General features: G+C 36.8%; 1 protein-coding gene across 1 annotated transcript in view; it reads right to left on the reverse strand.

Moving 5' to 3' along the window:
• Positions 1-450: 450 nt before the first annotated feature.
• The window catches only part of LOC140729577 (protein inscuteable homolog), a 405,000-nt gene continuing 386,309 nt past the window's right edge, over positions 451-19,141 (reverse strand). Inside the window, exons 11-14 of the mRNA XM_073049495.1 lie at positions 16,647-16,713; positions 9,549-9,704; positions 7,878-7,954; positions 451-3,145 (exon numbers count right to left, since the gene is read on the reverse strand). Of these exons, the coding sequence (XP_072905596.1) occupies positions 3,017-3,145; positions 7,878-7,954; positions 9,549-9,704; positions 16,647-16,713 (429 nt within the window). The 3' untranslated portion in view covers positions 451-3,016. The remainder of the gene's footprint in view (positions 3,146-7,877; positions 7,955-9,548; positions 9,705-16,646; positions 16,714-19,141) is intronic.

The raw sequence follows: 19,141 nt of genomic DNA on the forward strand, positions 1-19,141 counted from the left end.
ACATGCAGGTGACCCGTGCACTCTTTTCCACTGAGACTTTTCTCATTTGGGTCACTACAACTTGCATGATTGTGGTCAAGAGCTTTAGTCAGTTATCTGTCCTTCCTTTTAGAGAGGCCTGCTTCAGCTTTGTAGTTCCCTGTTCATCTCTTGAGATACAGTATAATGAGCTTCAAAATATCTTGCAACATACAATGGCATAGACATTATTCTGTAGCATCTCCAAACCAATTAACAAAATCAAACAATTATAAATAGCAGTAAAAGACTCCAACAGTATGAGTAAACTACACTTAGAACATGTGCTCATACAGTTTTACAATAAAATATTGTTCAATATATTTTCCTTACATGTTGCACACTTCCTGGAAGTCATCATTGTGGTTCACCTATAAACATGGATTTATGCAAGTGAAATCATGTTTGACAAACCTTTTAAAGTCTTTTTTATTGCTGCATCAGATTAGTGCAAAACAGCTGATGTAATAATTGGACTTTCAAAAGGCTTTCAGTAAGATCTTACATAACAGTTAATTATACACAAGCAGAACATTCTAAAGCAGGATGAGGATTAGTTAACAAATAATAAACAAAAGTTGGAACAAACAAATCATTTTTGCTTTAGTGGGATGCCACAGACCATAGCTATTTACAATCTAGACTGGAGTAATACAATGATAAAGGATTATGTGTAATATATCCAATTTTGCAGATGCTAATAAGCTAGGTCACAATGTAAGGAGGATACAGAGAATTTTAGAGGGATAAGGATGTATCAGGGGTTACTAAGTGAGCAATGAAATTAGCAGTTGGAATTTAATGTATTATTGAATAGGTTAGGACTTCATTCCTTAGAACATAGGAGATTTGATAGAGTTTTTCAAAATTAAGACAGTTATGGATAGGGTAACTGAAAGCAGGCATTTTCCACTGAGGTAGGGTGGGACTACAACCAGAGGTCATGGATTAAGGGTGAAAAGTGAAAAGTTAAAGGGGAACATGAGGCGAAACATCTTCACTCAGAGGGTCATGAGAGTGTGAAACAAGCTGACTGCACAGGTGGTGTATGCAAGCTCAATCTCAACTTTTAAGCGAAATTTGGATAGGTGCATGAATGGTAGGGGTATGGAGGGCGGTGCACATCGATGGGAGTATACTGTATGACTCCATATGAAAAACAAGATCATGAGGGTGAAAAGCTATTAGTGTTTAGAGAGGTTGAGGTACCCTTGAACGCAAGTCATTGACAGTTAATATGTAGGTCTAGCAAGCAGAGAGAACAATGCAAGAATAAAGATGTCTTACTGATGAGACTGTATTTGGAAATAATAGGTATACGCCTTAAAGGGAATGCAGTGAATGTTCACAGAATATATTTCTGGGATGGTGGGTTTGTCATACAGAAGAGATTTAAAAAGTTTACATGTTCTGGAGTTTTAGAATCAGATTTATAACACTGACATGAGACATGATTTTTTTTTTGTTTTGCAGTAGCCGCACATTGCAAAAACATAAAAATATATAAATTAGAAAAATAAATAAATAATGTCAGATTCCTCTTGCAAGTCAAGATCCCCACTCTGTCTATTCCATCGGAAAGACTATGTCATTCTCTAGTTTGAAGCTGAAAAGGGTATGCTGATCCAAGCTCCATTATAGCAAGATATTACCAAACACAATTCAGGGGTACTTCTGAAGCTTCTGTAACAAAAAGTAAATTCTTCTCTAGCTGATCGAAATCCTGGCCCATGACTACTTAAATTGGAGAAGGGCTGATCAGGATGTAGTTTGGCGTAGGGTTAATGGTGGAAGGAGCATATTCTTCCCAAGGTACCCAGACATCTGGCCTGTCAAGCACCCCTAGCTAAACCAATGGCAAAGGACGCCGCACTGTACTTACTCTTCATCTACTTCAGAACACATAGTAATAGTGTAGAAGCAAGTCATCGTCAATCCAAAATCTACCTAAGAGGTACTGGCAATCAGGAAAGGAAGTTCCTTTTAATTAGCATGCCACATCACCTAGGGGCTTCATTAGGCACAACTTGATTGACTTGCAAGCTAGTTTAATCTATAATTAAATTAACAGAAACTTAAAATTCTCTTTACTGGCAACTATTTAAAGTTAGGGGATAAGCAGAATGGTAACCTCTTGTCTACGGTGGTTTATTTTATCATACAACCCACTTGTGACAACTCACTAAAACTGGTAGTTATAAAAACAGTTTTTTCGTTGCCCAGGTGTACTTGAAAAGCTGGCCATATCATTTCTGCCTTTTTTTTAGGGTATGCTAGAACTACTTTTAGTTGTTATCATTTCCAAATAGGGTTAAACATTGTCATTAATCTTTCTCATTTAATACATACTTGCACAAGGATTTTCACTACAATAATTTCTCCAAGGACGCTTAATGTGGCAACTTGCTTAAAAAAAGACGTGTCTATATGGTAGCTTTTAACCACACATCCTCAGTGTCTAACTTATGGAACAGAACCCTCATCCAAGTCTGTTTCCGTTACAATATAAAGTACATTAAAAGTTACCGCCAATATTTGTTCCTGAAATTTATTGTTCACTAGGAAGAACAATTCCTTTTACATACAGACAAGCTGACATCAAAAACTTTCTCTTGAATATATCTGGCTGCACCAAATTCAGGTCTGAGAAGTTCCCTCCAAGTTATAAGCTCAAAATCAATCTATTCTTTATTACTTCTAATTCCCAGCTAATTAAATGATATAAATAAATACTTGTTAAAATCTTGAAAAAGGCAAGTGTTGTTGATGTTTCAGTGGAAAATAGGCAATGTTTTGTAGTTCTCAGCTGTTAGATGAAGATCCACAACAAACTGCCTCTTTGAAGAACATGATTAAGCATTACAATACCCATAGATTTCTGGTTCTTTGTCAATATTTTTGTTTTATTTGTTTGTGAATAAAGCTGTTAATACCCAATGTGTTCCTTGACCATTCATTCCAGAGTATCAAATGTTTGCAGACTTTTTCCAAATCATTTTCAGACAAAACTTTCTTCCATATTTGAGCAGAGTAAGAAGGAATCCACAAGTCTCGGTTTTATTAACTGCTGGTAGTCTGAGTCCTCAAAGCACTGAGGACTTGAAGCTGCCAGTTTTCGCAATACAGCCTAAAATAAACAGAGAGCTATGCATCAGAAAATATTATATTGGCATATTAGTGGAAGCAGTGAAATGTTAATGCATGAGAGAATTTCACCACCAAAGCAAGCACATCCCATTGCTTAACTTATGTTTTATTATTTATTATAAATTGATTTGATGCGAAGACTGAACTGATTGTTCTATTTCTTTTCCATTCATCCTATATCCATTGCCCATCTATTTGTGGAAGCACATTTTTAATATTTTATTAGTGCCATACCACCCAAAGCTATTTTCACATGATTTGCTTATTCCTTCAATTTTCTTGCTTAGTATTTTTCCTTCCATTTCATGATACTACCTAACATTAAGGAACAAGAAATTTCCATGGCATCCAGGCAAGATTCCAATTCCTTTCATTAGTTTGGTGGCTGCTGATTTTTCTGTGTGAAAAAATTGCAATTGCTTCCAAAGTTACTCATGAACTGTGAAACCCAAGATTATGATATGACTGTATAAATGAAAGTTCTTCCTTTTGGCTGTCCAACTTTTGTTCTTGTTTTCTGAAAGACATCAGCTTGAGCTTGATTATAGCTGCCAGCTGTTCTTCACTTTATCCAAATTACAATATTCAAGTCATCTTCCACAACGAGTGTCGGCAGTCTGTCTGGCATATATTTTCCAGAACGCATTACTGTTTAGGAACGGGAGCACTGAGCCATTTTTTTAGCCTAGTAGAACAGAGGAATATTCCTATTCATGTTGTTAGCGTAAAGCATTAATCTCCCAGTGTCAATTCTTCTTGTAATTATCACCCCTGAAGTAACACATTTAAAATTTTGCATGAGATTTCTATCTGAAAAACATTATTTTGCAGATAATACTTTTATACTATTAGCTTGAGAATCTTTCCCAGTGAGCTTAGAAAGTAAGATTTTTTCAGCTTACCCTTGTTATATAAGAAGAAATTATAACTTAGAACCTCCACCCAGTGGATGATGCCACAAGGTGATTTCAATCCAGTATTATTTTGATGTTTCAGTATTGTGACCATTTCTTTTTTGGTATACCATACCATTACAAAATTACTTGTAATCCCTGAGTAACTTCGGAGATTCTTTTCCCTTGTTACCTCATTACTTACTTTAGTTTTTTTTTTACTAGTGCTGCATGATTTGCAGTGAATATCATCCACTTCGGTTACACTTCAGGACTTATCACTCCAAAAATGTGGACTTTACCACAACACTGCCATTATTTCTTTCAACCGTGGTACATATTGAAATCTGGAAGTTTCATTCTCATGTCTAACTCAAACTTGCTCTCAAAATCTTGCAATCTCAGATGCTATTAAGGGTGTCCAGTTGCCTCATCTTGTGATTCTTGGTTTTCAACCCTTAGTGAGGATCCCTAGAAATACAAAGAATCTACGGCCACCCACATACTGTACATAAATCCAGTGGCCACGTAATAAGGTACACCTGTACAGCAGCTCGTTATTGCAAATATCTCATCAGCCAATTAAGTGGCAGCAACTCAATGCATAAAAGCATGCAGACACAGTCAAGAGGTTCAGTTGTTGTTCAGACCAAACATCAGAATGGGGAAGAAACATGATCTAAGTGACTTTGGCCATGGAATGATTGTTGGTGCCAGACAGGGTGGTTTGAGTCAGAACCTGCTAATATCCTGGGATTTTCATGCACAACAGTCTCTAGAGTTTACAGAGAATGGTACAAATAAATAAATAAATAAATAAATCCACTGAGTGGAGAATGGCCAGACTGGAACGCAGCAGTAACTGAAATAACGCTCATTATAATAACGATGTGTAGAAGGGCATCTCTGAATGCACAGAACATCTTCTACTACAGCAGCAGAAGATCATGAACATGCTGAATCACTACCAGTGCTAAATGCTGTATCATTTTCTTATTCCATTGCCTTAACTTCATATCTGTTTTTATATGATGTGGAAAATGTTGTGTGGGAAGTTAATGCTAATGCTAGTTTCGAGTATGAGCCCTCTGCCAATAGCTTAGAAGTTTAGAGTGGCCTTCAAATCTCAATTTAGCTACACAATGGAGTTAACCAGTTCTGGTGTCAACCATGTCAAAGAGGATGAAATTGTTTGGATTCCTGTTTTAAATTGCGTGTCTGCAGGAATATATATGTACTCTTTGACAGATGTACTTGGTAGGAGAATGCAATTCCACAAATAAACCAACCGAGGATAAGATTAATAAACAAAATTCCAGTAATAAAAGCAGATAAATAATAACCTCACACTAAAGAAAGCAATATCAATTTATTAGAAAAGATGGTCATCTATTTCAGAGTCTGGTAACGTTAAAGAAATTGTATTTTTATTTCGAGATAGAGCAAGCTGAGCCGTGCTGTCAGCAACCCCTGATTTAACCCTAGCCTAATCATGGAACAATTTACAATGACCAATTAACCTACTGAGAGGTACACCTTTGGACTGTAGGTGGAAAACAGAGTACCCAGAGGAATCCCATGCAGACAGGTGAATGATGTACATATTCCTTCCAGAGGACGTGGGAGGCCTGAGCAGTAATAGAGTTGCTAACTGCTACGCTACCATGGCGCCCCTTGTTGGCATCGTACTGCCACCTTCAAAGAAAAAATGGTCATGTTTTTCATATGGTCTGAAGTGGTAGTGGATGGGCTGTGGGTTTGATGTGTTATGTGTTCAGAGATGTGTTTATTTGAGTTATTGTTGCCTTTCCTGTCAGCTTGAACCAGTCTAGCCATTCTCCTCTGGCCTCTCTCATTAACAAGCTATTTTCACCCACAGAATTACCACTCATTGCATTTTCGTTTTTTTGTTTTTCTGCACCATTCACTATAAACTCTAGAGACGGTTGTGCTTGAAAATCCCAGGAAATCAGCAGTATCTAAGATCATCAGGCATCAACAATCATTCCATTGACAAAGTCAATTAGATCTTTCCCATTCTTATGTATGGTCTGAACAATAACCAAACTTCTTGACCATGTCTGCTTGTGCATTGAATGTCACTGATACCATGTCAGTTTTGCATTGAGTTGCTGCCGCATGACTGACTGATTGATATTTGCATTAATGAGCAGGTATTCATGTGTACCTAATAAAGTGGCCACCATCTACTACCTTGAGATTTGTTTTCTTGCAGCATTTACAAGAAAATAAAAAGTAAAATAGTATTTATGAAAATTATACATTAATAATGATTGGCAAACAACCAATGTGCAAAAATAAAAGTAAATAAAAATGTAATACCTAAATGTGAGTGGTAGAGTCCTTGAAAATGAGTGCGTAGGTTGTGGAAAGCAATTCAAAGCTGAGCTGGTGAGTGAAGTTATCCATACTGATTCAAGAGCCCAATGGCTGAAGGGGTAATAATTGTTCCTGGGCTGGGTGTTGTGCAGTCTAAAGTTCCTCTAGCTGATGGCAGCAGCAAGAACAGGGTCTGGCCTGGATGGTGGGGGTCTTTGACAATAGATGCCTCTTTCTATTGGCAGAGCTCCTTGTAAATGTGCTTAATGGTGGGCAGAGCTTTAACGACCACATTCTGCAGATATTTCTATTCCTGGACATTGGTGTTTCCATACCAGTCCATGATGTAATCAGTCAGGGTAGTCCCCACTGTGCATCGAAAGAAGTTTGCCGAAGTTTTTGGTGACATGTTGAACCTACACAAACTTCAAAGAAAGTAGAGACACTGCCATGCCTTCTTTGTCACAACACTTTTATGCTGTTCAGGACAAATACCTTGATATGATAATGCCAAACAATTTTAAATTACTGACCTTTTCCACCACTGATTCCCTAATATAGACTGATAGAATCCACATGTTCTGAATGCAGGAGTACAATGTTCTGCCTATGCTAAGCATACAATATGTCCTGTGGGATTTATAGTACTAAGCTGTAAGTGCCTTCAGCTTTCTTGCACCTACATAATTCAGCTCCATTGATTCTGTGAAATTATAGATTGGAGCCATAGTACAATGCACTACTACTCAGATTAGCAGGTTTAGTTTTACCAATTAGGATGAATTTTCAAGAAGTAGTGCAAAGACATACCACAGCATGTTCCAAATATATGTAAATATATGTGACAAATAAATCCTTGATCGCAAAGCACAAATACTAATCTATAATTTTTTAGACTTTTCTTGCTGAAAGAAAAGTGATGTTATGTAATATGAGGCTATTTCTCATTCAGAAAAGTGAGGGTTCTCTTTTGTAGGGTTTGAGAGCTAGTCCTGGCTAAGAAGAAAATAAAAGTGTTGAAAGATCTTTGAAGACAGCAGAGAGTGAATTTGGGTCTTGCAATTATTGTATTATTGTATTGTATTGTATTGTAATATACTATGAAAGTAAAATGTGTAATAGGCAATGTTTGAAGTATCATCTGCTCTTCTGCTAGTCCATATTTGGAATTATATTAGTCTCCTAAAATGTACAATATCACTACAAGTATAACCCACTACAGATTATATCAAAACATTTGAATTTTGCATTTACTTAAGGTTTCTGCTCTTGCTAAACTCAGTTATTACCTTCAAGGAAGTGAAATGTAGGATCATCTAAAATTAACTATCTTGACGAAAACTATCAAATAGTTGTTCATAAGCAAGTTAACACTGATTATTTCTTTGTGAGAACATATATTGCAAATAAAATTCAGAATTTTACTGTTGATTATGAATAACAAAAAGTGATATAACAAACAAATGTATAAAAACTTACCAAGCAAGCCATTAATACTGAATCACTATTATTCCTTTCAGAGGGGTATCGGCATAGTTCAATCAAACGGGGAATACCTATGTATCAGATTAATACAGAACCTTAAAATCTTTTGTGGAGAACAAAAAAATATGTACCATATTTGCAGATATAATACTGTTAGTGACTTTATCTAATTAGATATTAGGTTTAGATCTTTCGGATTCGAATGCTATAAAGGCAAATAAATTAATGCAAAATGTTTAAATAACCTGACTGCATTTTTTGTTTGATAAACCTCCATGCTCAGTAATAAGTGTAGGTCAGTGGTGACATATAAGATGTTGGTAATTTTTTAAAACAGTTGAAACATCAGACAAGACCTATTTCAGTTCATTTGCACGTTAGGGAGACTAAAAGATAATTTTTCTCATCACTCAAGTATCCTTAATATGAGAAATATCTGATTACACCTGATTACACCAAATGCTGATAAATTCCAAAAAATGTTCTGAACGTGAATCAGAAATAAAAACAGAAAATTAATATCTGTCTGTTATACTGAATAAATATGTTCCTTATTCCATTTGTTTTCCTCTTCTTTAGGATGATACATTTCTATCAGTGCAGACCATTCAACGTTGCTTTGCTTAACGTGTTCTACCAGTCTGTTGTTGCCAGTACAATCTTCTCCATGGTGCTGTGCCATGTGATGCCAACAGGCTCAATAAACTGATTAGAAAGGCTGTCTCTGTGATAGGAGTCAAACTGGACACACTAGAGGCTGTGGTAGAACAAAGAACCCTACAGAAAAGCCTGGTAGTTCTGGACAACATTTCTTACCCTCTGCATGCTCCATTAGCTAAACAGAGGAGAACCTTTAGTAGTAGACTAAGACAACTGTGCTGCTCCAAAGAATGCTGTATGAAGACATTCTTATCCTCAGCCATTCGGCTTTATAATGAGTTAACCTATAGACGGGGAAGTGTTTGAGTTAACTTTTTTTTTATTCTTTCTGCTTCTTTTCTAATATTTATATCTGTGCACTTGTAATGCTACTGTGACACTGTAATTTCCTTTGGGATCAATAAAGTATCTATCTATCTAACAGGCAATACTTTTTTGTTTCATTTTCAATAGTCATTTCTAGCAGATTATTCAGTTGTGAATAACATTGGCTCAGCTCTCTGTCAATATTGCAGTATTTTCCAAAAGCAAATAAAAGGAAATTGCAAATGCTGAAAATCTCAAATAAAAGCAGAAAATATTGGAGACAATCTACTGGTCAGGAATACCTCTGGTGAAAGATCATTGGTCTGAAATCTTAACTCCTGGTTTCTTCCCCAAGATTTGTGCACCTTTTCCCCCAACCCCAGCTCTCCTTCTCCCATAGCTTCCAGTAAGGTAGTGAACTTAGATATCAGAAGTTGAGACATTCTCTTAACTGATCAAGAATACTCAGACTAACTATGCGAACTGAATAAGATCAGCCATTTCAGTCCAGTACAATTTTGATACTTGTCTACTTAGTTCAACACAAAATATTTTTGTAGATTTTATAAGTTTTACAAAAATATCTAGCAAATTATGTCCATTACATCAAATGCCTTGCTGTGAACTACAAAGTGACCAAATTACCAAGACAGTGAAGAATGTATAATTATATATTTTCTTTATGCAGATTGCTCTTACAGTTCAGACTTGTTGCAATGTCAGTTACGATTGGCTCTCTGCTTAAGCGGGCTAGTGTAACTGCAGATTTTTGCAATATTCTTTCCAATGAAGCACTTTCTGTTGAAATCCCAAGTGGTGGACGTTCATGGAGAAATTCCAGCAAAAGCTCCACACCTTAAAAAGTAGTAAAAGTACAAAGCACGAGAAACAGAATCACAACTTTGTCAAAACAATCAACAAAAGACAAAGTACACAACGAAGTCAACAAAGTACAGTGAATTTGTTTCCAGTCAGCTGGCCAGATGTTGCTATACCTTTTCTCTGAATTCAAATAGAGCTCATTCATGGCCAAAGTTGGTCAATAAGAGGGTTGTGAACTGTTGAAATCTGCAATTCTGGAACAGGCACTGTATTGTGGTCTTTTCTAGCTAGTACCACAAATAATTTAAAGATGTGATACATATTCCAATATCTAGAGACTGCATGCCTGCCATTCAAATTCTTCAGGGTCCCACAGTAGCAGTGGATCACTTGAGTAGAGAGTAATGCTCTCCTAAGGGGTTATCCATTGGTGGGTCTTCAGGTGACTGTAGAGGCAAATTCAAATCCACATATTCTGGTATCACCACAGGACTTAATCCAGGATGTTAGGGTGGATTCCCATAATGGAGAACATCTGTGCGTGACTTTGATTAATGTGGAGAGTCATCTCATGGGCCTTGACAGATCATGGTCTGAGGCCAGTGACATGGAATGCAAGATGACTGGGGAACCTTCCTTGCCCTTACTGACATTGTGATGTGTTATGCTCTTCTGCCAGCTCCACCGTTAAAGCAGTTGGATCTCCCTTTGTCTGGAACCTTCCCCTTGACCTTACCACTATGGGTGACCCCACTAGGAGTTAAGCACCAAATGGCTGAACTCCAGTCAGCACCACTCTTGGGATCCCAGGAGCACACAAGCCTCTCCACCACAACCAAGGCCTCACAGAGGAAGATCCCATATCTGTTATCAAACAGACAGCTTCAGATAATGCACACAATATTGGCAAGATGGAAGAAAAATATTGGGTTTAAGCATGGAGACCAGTCGCAGCAAATTATCAGAAGCTGGACTGGGGACAGAAAGATCTGTGAAGGATATATGTATCTTGCCCTAGAACTTCACGTCTGACCAGCTGCACTAAATGTTCTATGTAGTAATACTACCTGTTATATTTTGAATCTGAAATTTGCTCTAAACATTCAAAAGTATGAAGTACTTGATTATATTTAACATTTATGTTTTTCCTACACATTTATAGTGCATTAAAACTTTTCATAATGCTACAGAAATTCTCATCCAGTATGTCAGCATCAGTGGCTCCTTCCTGTTCCTGCAGTATCTGTTTTCAGTGCAGTTCCAGAATATTTAAGAAGAGGCACAAAGGGAAGCTGATGTCCTCATAGTGTAGGGGTGAAAGCGATTCATGAGATGAATGTCAAAATTTGGAAGGTCTCGGAACACAATATGGGTTGATAAGAAGTAGGAGTGTAAGGAGAAAAGAGTTAGATACGAGGATATCATGTGTCCTGTGTCAGGAAAAGGGCTTCTCATTGATGACTCTTAATGAAGCTTAGGACCAGACACACATATCTTCCACAGATTATCTCCAAATTGTATTTAATATGGGTGAAATATTTGAAGTGGGTCTAATTTGTAAGATGTAAGTTTTGGAACCAGAAAAGTGTTACATTAAGCATTTGAATTTTATCGATGTCTTTTTATTAGCGGATATTATTTATAAATGAATGTTGGCAATGTTTCTGAATTCAGGTTGACAGTGCAGTATGTGGGATGTGATCCAGATCCTTGGGATTGATTCTGGTGAATAACAACTGGAATCATCTTCTTGCACTACTTCCAACTTGAGTCTAGAGGGCCTGCTGACACAAAATAATTCTCCTCAAAGTCAGAAATGCAACACCCAAAAGACCACAGGGACCATTTGCAAATAAAATGAAAACAGTCTGTTCCTGCAATATACCAACTGGGCATAGGTAGACTGGGATTTCTCTCCTCAGTTTTGGAAATAATTGTCTTAGCACCCATAATATTTTATTCCACATCTGTTTTCAGGGGAACAGAACTTTTCCTCCCTCTAATGAAACTTAGAGTGTGAGAAAATGCAAGCAGAGCCCTGCAATGACCACCTGACTGCAATGAAGTTAGCAAATGTTTAAGCATGTAGATTAAATTTCAAAGAAGCTTTGACAACTATTCTGTAATGTTTCTGAAAAGCAAGGAAGATAAAATTTAGATTCATAGAAGTAGAAAGCACTTAGGTGGAGCTGAACAAAGGAATTAAAAAAAGATTACACTGGCAATGCATACCACAGCCATTAGCATATTAAACAAGAGAAAATTGACAAATTAATGCTTCAGGTCCTTTTGTAAGTCCTTTCAAGAGAAATTAAAAGAAAATAGATTGGAGAAGAACATGTTGGTGGTGAGGAGGAGTTGCAATATAAAAAGGGTACAATTCAAAAGCAATGCTGAGATGCCAAAAGAATGACTCATTCATAATCTTTTTGTGCCTTAGGAGGAATAAAAATAAAAACATTACTTAGGGTGTTAATAAGAAAGTTACTTCTAAAGGATGGAGGAAGTGATTTATTTCAGAATGAAAAGGATTATCATCAGTGAAATTGTCTTTCAAAGTAAACTAGTCCTGGAAACAAAGTCTGCCTTAGCAAAAGTTAAAATATTTTAATAATGTTTGGTCACTACTGACATGCACTTTAACTGTGAGTTCAGAAGAAGTTTAATATAATCAGAATTAAATGAATAATTATTAGTGTCAAGCCAAAAGTAGCAAAAGAAAGTTTTAACTTTAATAGTAAGTTAGTCCCTAATGCAAGGTTGCCATGGAAAAGGATAAAATATTTCAATTGGATGGCTGTAAATACTTCTAAAAAATTTAATCACTTTCAGAAGAAAGACTGTTTGTATTTAACAGTTGGAAGAAAGGGGAAGTGTATGGTGAGACAATCTTAAACACTAGAGTTAACTAATGTGGGAAATAACTAAGCAAATTACTAAGAAAACTCCAGTGATTGAGCAACCTTGATTTTAGAGAATGGTTCAATGGATTGTTGAAACATTTTCAGTTTATCACTTTCCAATGTTCCCACAATTAATAATAAAATAAGACATGAATTTGAATATGATCAAGGAATTTTTACAAGCAGCCATTGAATCAAGGAGGTGTCCAATGATTGAAATAAGCCCATAACAACACTGAGGGACTCTGGATTCGAACAGGCAGCTGTTGGTCAATTCTTGCATTCATGTGCCATTTCCTTGAAGTGTTGTCCGTCTGCGTGGCGGATGTTGCACAAAAAGGAAATGAGCACAAACAGGGACCAAAACACAAATAACGGAAATTCAGAGGCACTTCTATGCTCACAGTGATTGCCGGAGGAGAACTGATTGTAGCAACTGTCCAGAAAATATCATGAAACAACTCTGGCTTCATGTGGAAAGGTCAGGCAGAACAAATTTATTGCACATAATAAATGATTAGATGTCATGCAAGCAAGTGAAACCAAGTGAATGAAGAGGCAAAACCTGGACAGATAAAGACCAGGCACTTCTGTCTCATAAACTGTAAGATGTTCCAAATGCTGAAAAACTAATTCATCCATATTTTTAAATTAAAATTCACAAAAGGGTTACTCTGAAACATGGACATTAGCTCACAATTGTTGTACTAAATCTGTCTTTGAATTTTAAGATGTTTCGAAGTAAATGAATATCCGATTCATACAAACTTCAATTTTAAGTTTTTTTTGATTGGATACAGATACCTAATGAAGTTTTTCAGTCACCGCTGTTCCTTCAAAAAGATTTGAATCAAATTCAGGAGCCCACTAGTATTGGTACCAATGGAGCTTGTCCTCTTTCCTCTGTCCTGCCGATGTTTATTGGCTGTCTGCCACCACCATTAGGCTGTTGCTTTTACTACTTCAATACGTAAACTTGGGTAACAGCTTTTCAGCTCATAATGCAATTTGTTACCATTCATGCAATCTAACAGGTAGTAAATGTGACTGTTAAACCATCACATGATTCACAGTCATTTTCAATGAGAATTGTGGGCACATACAGCATTCCAAAGTGTGGAAAGTTTTGATAGTTCAACATTATTTTATCTGGCTGAAAAAATGAGCAAGATAAAAACACATGCTTAATTATAACATATGCTCATTTCCCAGTATTGAGAAGCTGTATTCATCTTTTCAAGGACTTATAATACTGTATGTCATTATTATACTGTAATAAGAACCGCACTTATAAAAAAAAATAGAATATAGTGTATTGTACTCATCACCTATATTGCAGTGAAAAGAAAGCACAGGGACCTTGCTGGAACTTTGCCTATCTGTGCTGATTTTTTTAATGCACTCTGTTTTTTGTAATCATGCAGTGCTACATTTTTTTGATGCCCTGACCAATTAGGAAACAATTAACTTCTGCCTGAAATATACCCCCAGACTTGGCCTCCACCGCAGTCTGTGGCAGATCATTCCACAGATTTACTACTCCCTGGCTAAAAAAAAATCCCTCTTACCTCTGTTTTAAAGGGTTGTCCCTTAATTTTGATGTTGTGCCCTCTAGTTTTGGATATCCCCACCACAGGAAACATCCTCTCCACATCCACCCTATCCTTTCAACATTCGGTAGGTTGCAATAAGACCTCCCATCATTCTTCTAAATTCCAGTGAGTACTGACCCAAAGCAGCCAAATGCTCCTCATATGTTAACCCCTTCATTCCCATATCATCCTTGTGAACTTCCTCTAGACTCTCTCCAATGACAGCACATCCTTTTTGAGATATGGGGCCAAAACTGTTTACAATCCTCCAAGTGTGGACTGGTTAGTGTCCTATAAAGCCTCAACATTATCTCCTTGCTTTTATATTCTATTCCCCTTGAAATAAATGACAGCGCTGCATTTGCCTTCTTTACCACAGACTCAACCTGTAAAATAACCTTCTGGGAGTCTTGCACAAGACTATGTTCCGTCTGCATTCTCCACATTTAGATAATAGTCCACACTATTGTTACCAAAATGCATTAACATACATTTCCCAACAAAACATTCCACCTGCCATTTTTTTGCTCATTCTTCCAATTTGTTTAAGTTCTGCAGCTATTGCATTGCTTCCTCAGCTCTACCTCCCCCTCCACCTATCTTTGTATCATCCACAAACTTTGCCACAAGGCTAGATACTGATGAAAATGTGTAAGGAGGAACCACAATTTAATGTTTTAGATCAAAAACTTTCTCAGAAGCTGGGATCTTAGAGAGAGAAAAAAGAAAATGGGGAGAAATATATAATATATAAAAGATGTAATTTAAGGCAGAGATTGTTAAACTTCAGTTGTTCCATCAAAATTTAGCACAGGACTATATACTTAAATAAATAGAAAGAAGAGAAAGTTCATAAAAGGGCCTTCTGATTGTAGTAATAAAAACACTTAAAAATCTGTTACAAAATGAAATGGTTTGGAGAATACAGTATAGAGACGGTTTTCATTTTCCAGCGCCCAGCCCAGGAAAGTGAGGCACATTAGCAAGAACACAATAAACTTGAATGTATCAGACCATTACAGAAAGTTAAATGTTGAGAGAGAGAGAGTTGAGATTAATCAACTTTCCAAAGTGTACAATAAGAAAATTTTAAAATATTAGAAACTCTTAACATATCCAGTGAACACAAGTGGGGTTCTCAAGTGGAAGGATTCAAGATTGCAGCATGTCCAAACAAGGAATTTGTTTATGTTGGCTGTGGAGGTGTGGCATATGCACTCCTCCTCCTTTGAGCTAAACAGCTCCCAGACATTCAGGCAATTTGGTATCTAATGGATCAGACACCTTTTTGTCCTACAGAAATGAGGTGCCTTAACGTTAGCACAGTAAATGCTGCTGAATCACTGCGCCGAGAGTAGAATTAGTAACAGCTATAACTCCAGGTCTTAAATTTGTCATTCTAAATTAATCTTTGCCAGACTGAAAGTATATCCACAAAATCAGAATCCTCTCATCATTCCATATCCAGTAAACAACTTCCATCAAATGTTTAGATTTAATATGAACATTGGAAGAAAGTTGTTTACCAGGTATATAATGATGCTAAATGAATTAGAAGTTGAGTGAAGAAATTAGTGACATAAGCAAGAGGATGGGAGAAGAGTCTCTAATGGAAAGGCCTGTTTGAATGAGAATTCAATAGTTCTGACTATAATTTTGATAAGAAATAACAAAAGAATAAAACTAAATAGTGATAAAACCTGTTAAGTGTTTTACAGGTATTCAAGGCAATGATTAGTATGTCAGATATTTTTTCTTTGAGTCCCAAGAGGGACAAATTTGAATGGGAGAAGGTTGGAAGCATAATATTCCAGGAGTGACTATTGTATCCTCCTATTTTTCCTCACTGAGTATGTATAATCAAGAGTTTAGTACATAGAATATGATTTTCATATTTGACGTTTCCATAAACATATGTCATCAACACATAAATTTGATAATCATTGTTTTCTTAAAGCCTTTTCATCTCCTGATATTCAAGGTGGGGGAAAAGTGCAATAATGCTCTTCCATGAAGATTCTCCTTCCACCTTGTTCAAAATAGCAAATAAAAATATCAACAGAAATACATTATCACTAACATCAAAGGGACATATTTCAATATAGAAATGTCCATTTACCCTGAATCTATTCATGTAAGTTCAGTCTGCAGCACAAATTAACCAAATGATATCTGAAATGAACAATTAACAATCACAAAATTTCACCCCTTCTCAATCCTTTTATATTGTTTCCTTTCAAGAGCTTCACAGATTTCTGTGACTGAGCATTGGTTATAAAATTTCTTCCCCACTTTCATTCAGATTGTTAGCTAAGTAAAACTGTGCCAAATTACTTGAGTCTTATTCATGCTTCTAAATTCTAACTAAGGTAATTGATTATGATGGTAGACCTTATCAATTACTCATTAAAGTTGAATCCCTGTTTATTATGTACCCATTTATGACATGCCAAAACAGAAAAATCTAAACAAATACCTACCATTTTCCTGTATCATCTCAGAAGCACATTGGTCTAATACAGCCATATTTGCCAGTATTGTCACCACCTGCATTAGGTACAAGACATAAACAAATATCATATAGAGTGTAAGCAATAAGATTTGTTCAGGAATAGCCTAAATAATTTTAATATTTCCATTTGCCATTGGCCATCAGATGATCCTTCTGCTTATATTAAAGACGTTGCCTGGTAACATCCTACAGGAGATTTATCCTTGTGAGAAGATTACATAAACTGATTATTAGGCTGTATTTTAGGGGTTATTACCTCCATCTGATTCCCTTCCTTTTGCCCTTTATTCCATGATACGAAGTCCTCTCCTATTAGACTCCTTCCACCTTTTCCTTTTCCACCTATGATCTCCCAGCTTTTTGCTTCATCCCCCTTCTCCTATCCATCCACTTTCCCCCTCAAGTGGTCTCACCTACCACCTGTCAGCATGTACCCCTTCCCCTCCCCCACATCTTATTCTGGGTTCTTTTCAGTTCTGATAACGGATCTTGGTCAAAAACATCAACTGTTTAATCCTCTTCATAGATGCTGCCTGACTTGCTGAGCACCTCCAGCATTTGTATGGGCTGCTCAAGATTTCCAGCATCTGCAACATTTCTGGCACGACTTACCTTAAAACAATCCAAGCAGAAACATGTAAATTCATGCCTCACTAAAGATGTTCCACACACTGGGGAGAGCTGTATTTCACATTACAGTAAACGGAGGCATTAAGAGCAGATCATAATATGATAGAATTTACCCCGCAGTTTGAGAGAGAGAAGATAAAATCAGATGTATCAATATTAAAGTGGAGGAAAAGAGTGGATGCACAATATGGTAAAAATTACTGAGAAGTTGGATAATTGGGAAGCTTTTAAAAACCAACAGAAGGCAACTGAAAAAGCCATAAGGAGAGAAAGATGATTATATGAAAGGAAGCAAGCCAATAAAAAGCTAGCCAACTGAACGCACTGTGCAGTGAGACTGTCGAGAAGGACAAGTAGATGATAGGACAAAATTGCAATTAGCGGAATAGGTGAAGTTTAACTGGGGGTAAAATCGAAAAGGGTGCTGAATACAGAACTGAAGTATTCTAGTTGAATGCTCACAGTATATGGAATAAGACAGATAATCTGGTAGCATGATTAGAGATTGGCGGGTATGATGTTGTGGGCATCACTGAGATGTGGCTGAAAGTAGATCATAGTTGGGAGCTTAACATCCAAGAATACACATTGTATTGAAAGGACAAGCAGGTAGGGAGAGGGAGTGGGCTGGCTCTGTTGGTAAAAAATGAAATCACATAGCTAAAAAGAGGTGACATTAAGATCGGAAGATCTTATGGGTAGGGTTAAGAAATTGCAAGGGTAAAAACAAACCTGATGGGAATTATATACAGGCCTCCGAACAGTAGTCAGGATGTGGGCCACAAATTACAACAGGAAATAGGAAATGCATGTAGAAAGAGCAATGTCGTAATAGTCATGAGGGATTTCAATATGTAGGTAGACTGGGAAGATCAGCTTGGGGTTTGATCCCAAGAGACATAATTTCCAGAATGCCTACGAGACAGCTTTTTAGAGCAGCTTGTGGTTGAACCAATAGGTGAAAGGTTATTATGTAATGAACTGGATTTGATTAGGAGCTTAAGGTAAAGGAGCCCTGAAGAAGCAGTGATCATAATATGATAGACTTCATCCTGCAATTTGAAAGAGTGAAGCTAAAGTCAGATGTTATCAGTATTACAGTAGAGTAAAGGGAGTTACAAATGCATGAGAGAAGAGCTGGCCAAAGTTTATTGGAAGGGGGCAGTAGCATGGATGATGGTAGAACAGCAATGACAGAAGTTTCTGGGAGCAATTTGAAAGGTGCAGGATAGATATATCCCAAGTATTAAATAGTGTTCTAAAGGCAGAATGATGCAACCGTAACTGAAAGGGAAAGTCAAAAACTACATAAAAGCAAAAAAGAGGGCATATCATATAACAAAAAAATTAGTCAAAAGTTAGAGGATTGGGAGGCTTTAAAAAACCAACAGAAGACAACAAAAAAGCTAAAAGGAGGGTAAATATGAAATATGAAGGTACACTAGAGAATAATATAAAAGTGGATACCAAAAGCTTCTTCAGATACTGTATATAAAGAGTGAAAAGGAGGTGGCGTCGATATTAGATCAATTGAAAAATGACACTGGAGAGTTAGTAATGGGGACAAAGAAATGGCAGATGAACTAAGTAGGTACTTTGCATCTGTCTAAACCATGGAACAGATTAGATGTATGCCGGACTTTTGAGGGTGTCAGGGGAAGAAGTGAATGCAACTGTGATTACGAGGCAGAAGGTGTTTGGGAAGCTGAAAAGTCTGAACTTGGATATGTCACTGGACCAGATGGACTACATCCAGCATTCAAGAGAGATGGTTGTGGAGACTATAGAGGCATTGGTAATGATCTTTCAAGAATCATTGGATTCTGGCAAGTT

The sequence above is a fragment of the Hemitrygon akajei genome, chromosome 6, assembly GCF_048418815.1.
Source record: "Hemitrygon akajei chromosome 6, sHemAka1.3, whole genome shotgun sequence".
In the NCBI taxonomy this organism is placed as follows: Eukaryota; Metazoa; Chordata; class Chondrichthyes; order Myliobatiformes; family Dasyatidae; genus Hemitrygon; species Hemitrygon akajei.